Here is a 772-nt window from a genome sequence, read left to right on the forward strand (position 1 = left end):
CTGGAGTGCAGGCACAGGGGCCTGGGCACGCACAACTGCAGACACGAGGAGGACGCGGGTGTCATATGCAGCCATGAGGACCCCGACCGTGGGTGAGGGTAGGGGTCCGGCCCGGCTGTCCTGCCTCGGGTCGGAGCCTGGCAGGGCCCTCTGCCCGTGTGTGCCTGGGGCGTGTGCCGGAGGGAGGGTGGAGGTGGCCATGGGTGTGGTGTAGAGGGTGGCGCATCTGAATGCGGCCCTCACTGAGCTGTGCACGGTGCACGGTGTTCTCTGTGTGTCCCTGCTCACGTGTCCCGTGTGTGCGGGGCCCGGGGCCCTGCAGGGTTGGTCCTGGTCTTTTCTTACCTCCGAGCAGCAGCATGAACACCGTGGGGCCTGGGGACCCTGAGCACTGAGGGCAGCCACCCTTTAAGGACAGACATGGCCCCTGGCTGTGTTAACAGAGGCCCAGCTGGTGGACCGAGGGAAGGGACCAGGCCTGCCCCGCCAGGGCTGGAGCAGAAGGTCCCAGAGCAGCCGAGGAATGTGTGGCTGAGGAGTGTGGCCCCGCAGTCAGGCGCTGCGGAGAGCGGGAAGGCATCGGTGGGACCGTGGCTGTCCCCGGGAGGGTCAGGCTCCCTGGGAGGAAGCAGTGTCTGGGGAGGGGGGGCTGGCTGGGGGGGACTGGGTGACCCTGGGGCAGTGGTCGGCAAACTCATTAGTCAACAGAGCCCAATATCAACAGTACAACGATTGAAATTTCTTTTGAGAGCCAAATTTTTTTTAAAAAATA

At 64.1% G+C, this 772-nt stretch overlaps 1 protein-coding gene across 1 annotated transcript in view; it reads left to right on the plus strand.

Annotated features, from left to right (window-relative positions):
- HHIPL1 (HHIP like 1) overlaps positions 1–631 on the plus strand; it is a 23,935-nt gene extending 23,304 nt beyond the window's left edge. The window contains exon 10 of the mRNA XM_015565833.1: positions 7–631. Coding sequence (XP_015421319.1) covers positions 7–96 — 90 coding nt within the window. The 3' untranslated portion in view covers positions 97–631. The remainder of the gene's footprint in view (positions 1–6) is intronic.
- Positions 632–772: the final 141 nt, after the last annotated feature.

Source organism: Myotis davidii, unplaced genomic scaffold (genome assembly GCF_000327345.1).
Source record: "Myotis davidii unplaced genomic scaffold, ASM32734v1 scaffold60, whole genome shotgun sequence".
Lineage (NCBI taxonomy): Eukaryota > Metazoa > Chordata > Mammalia > Chiroptera > Vespertilionidae > Myotis > Myotis davidii.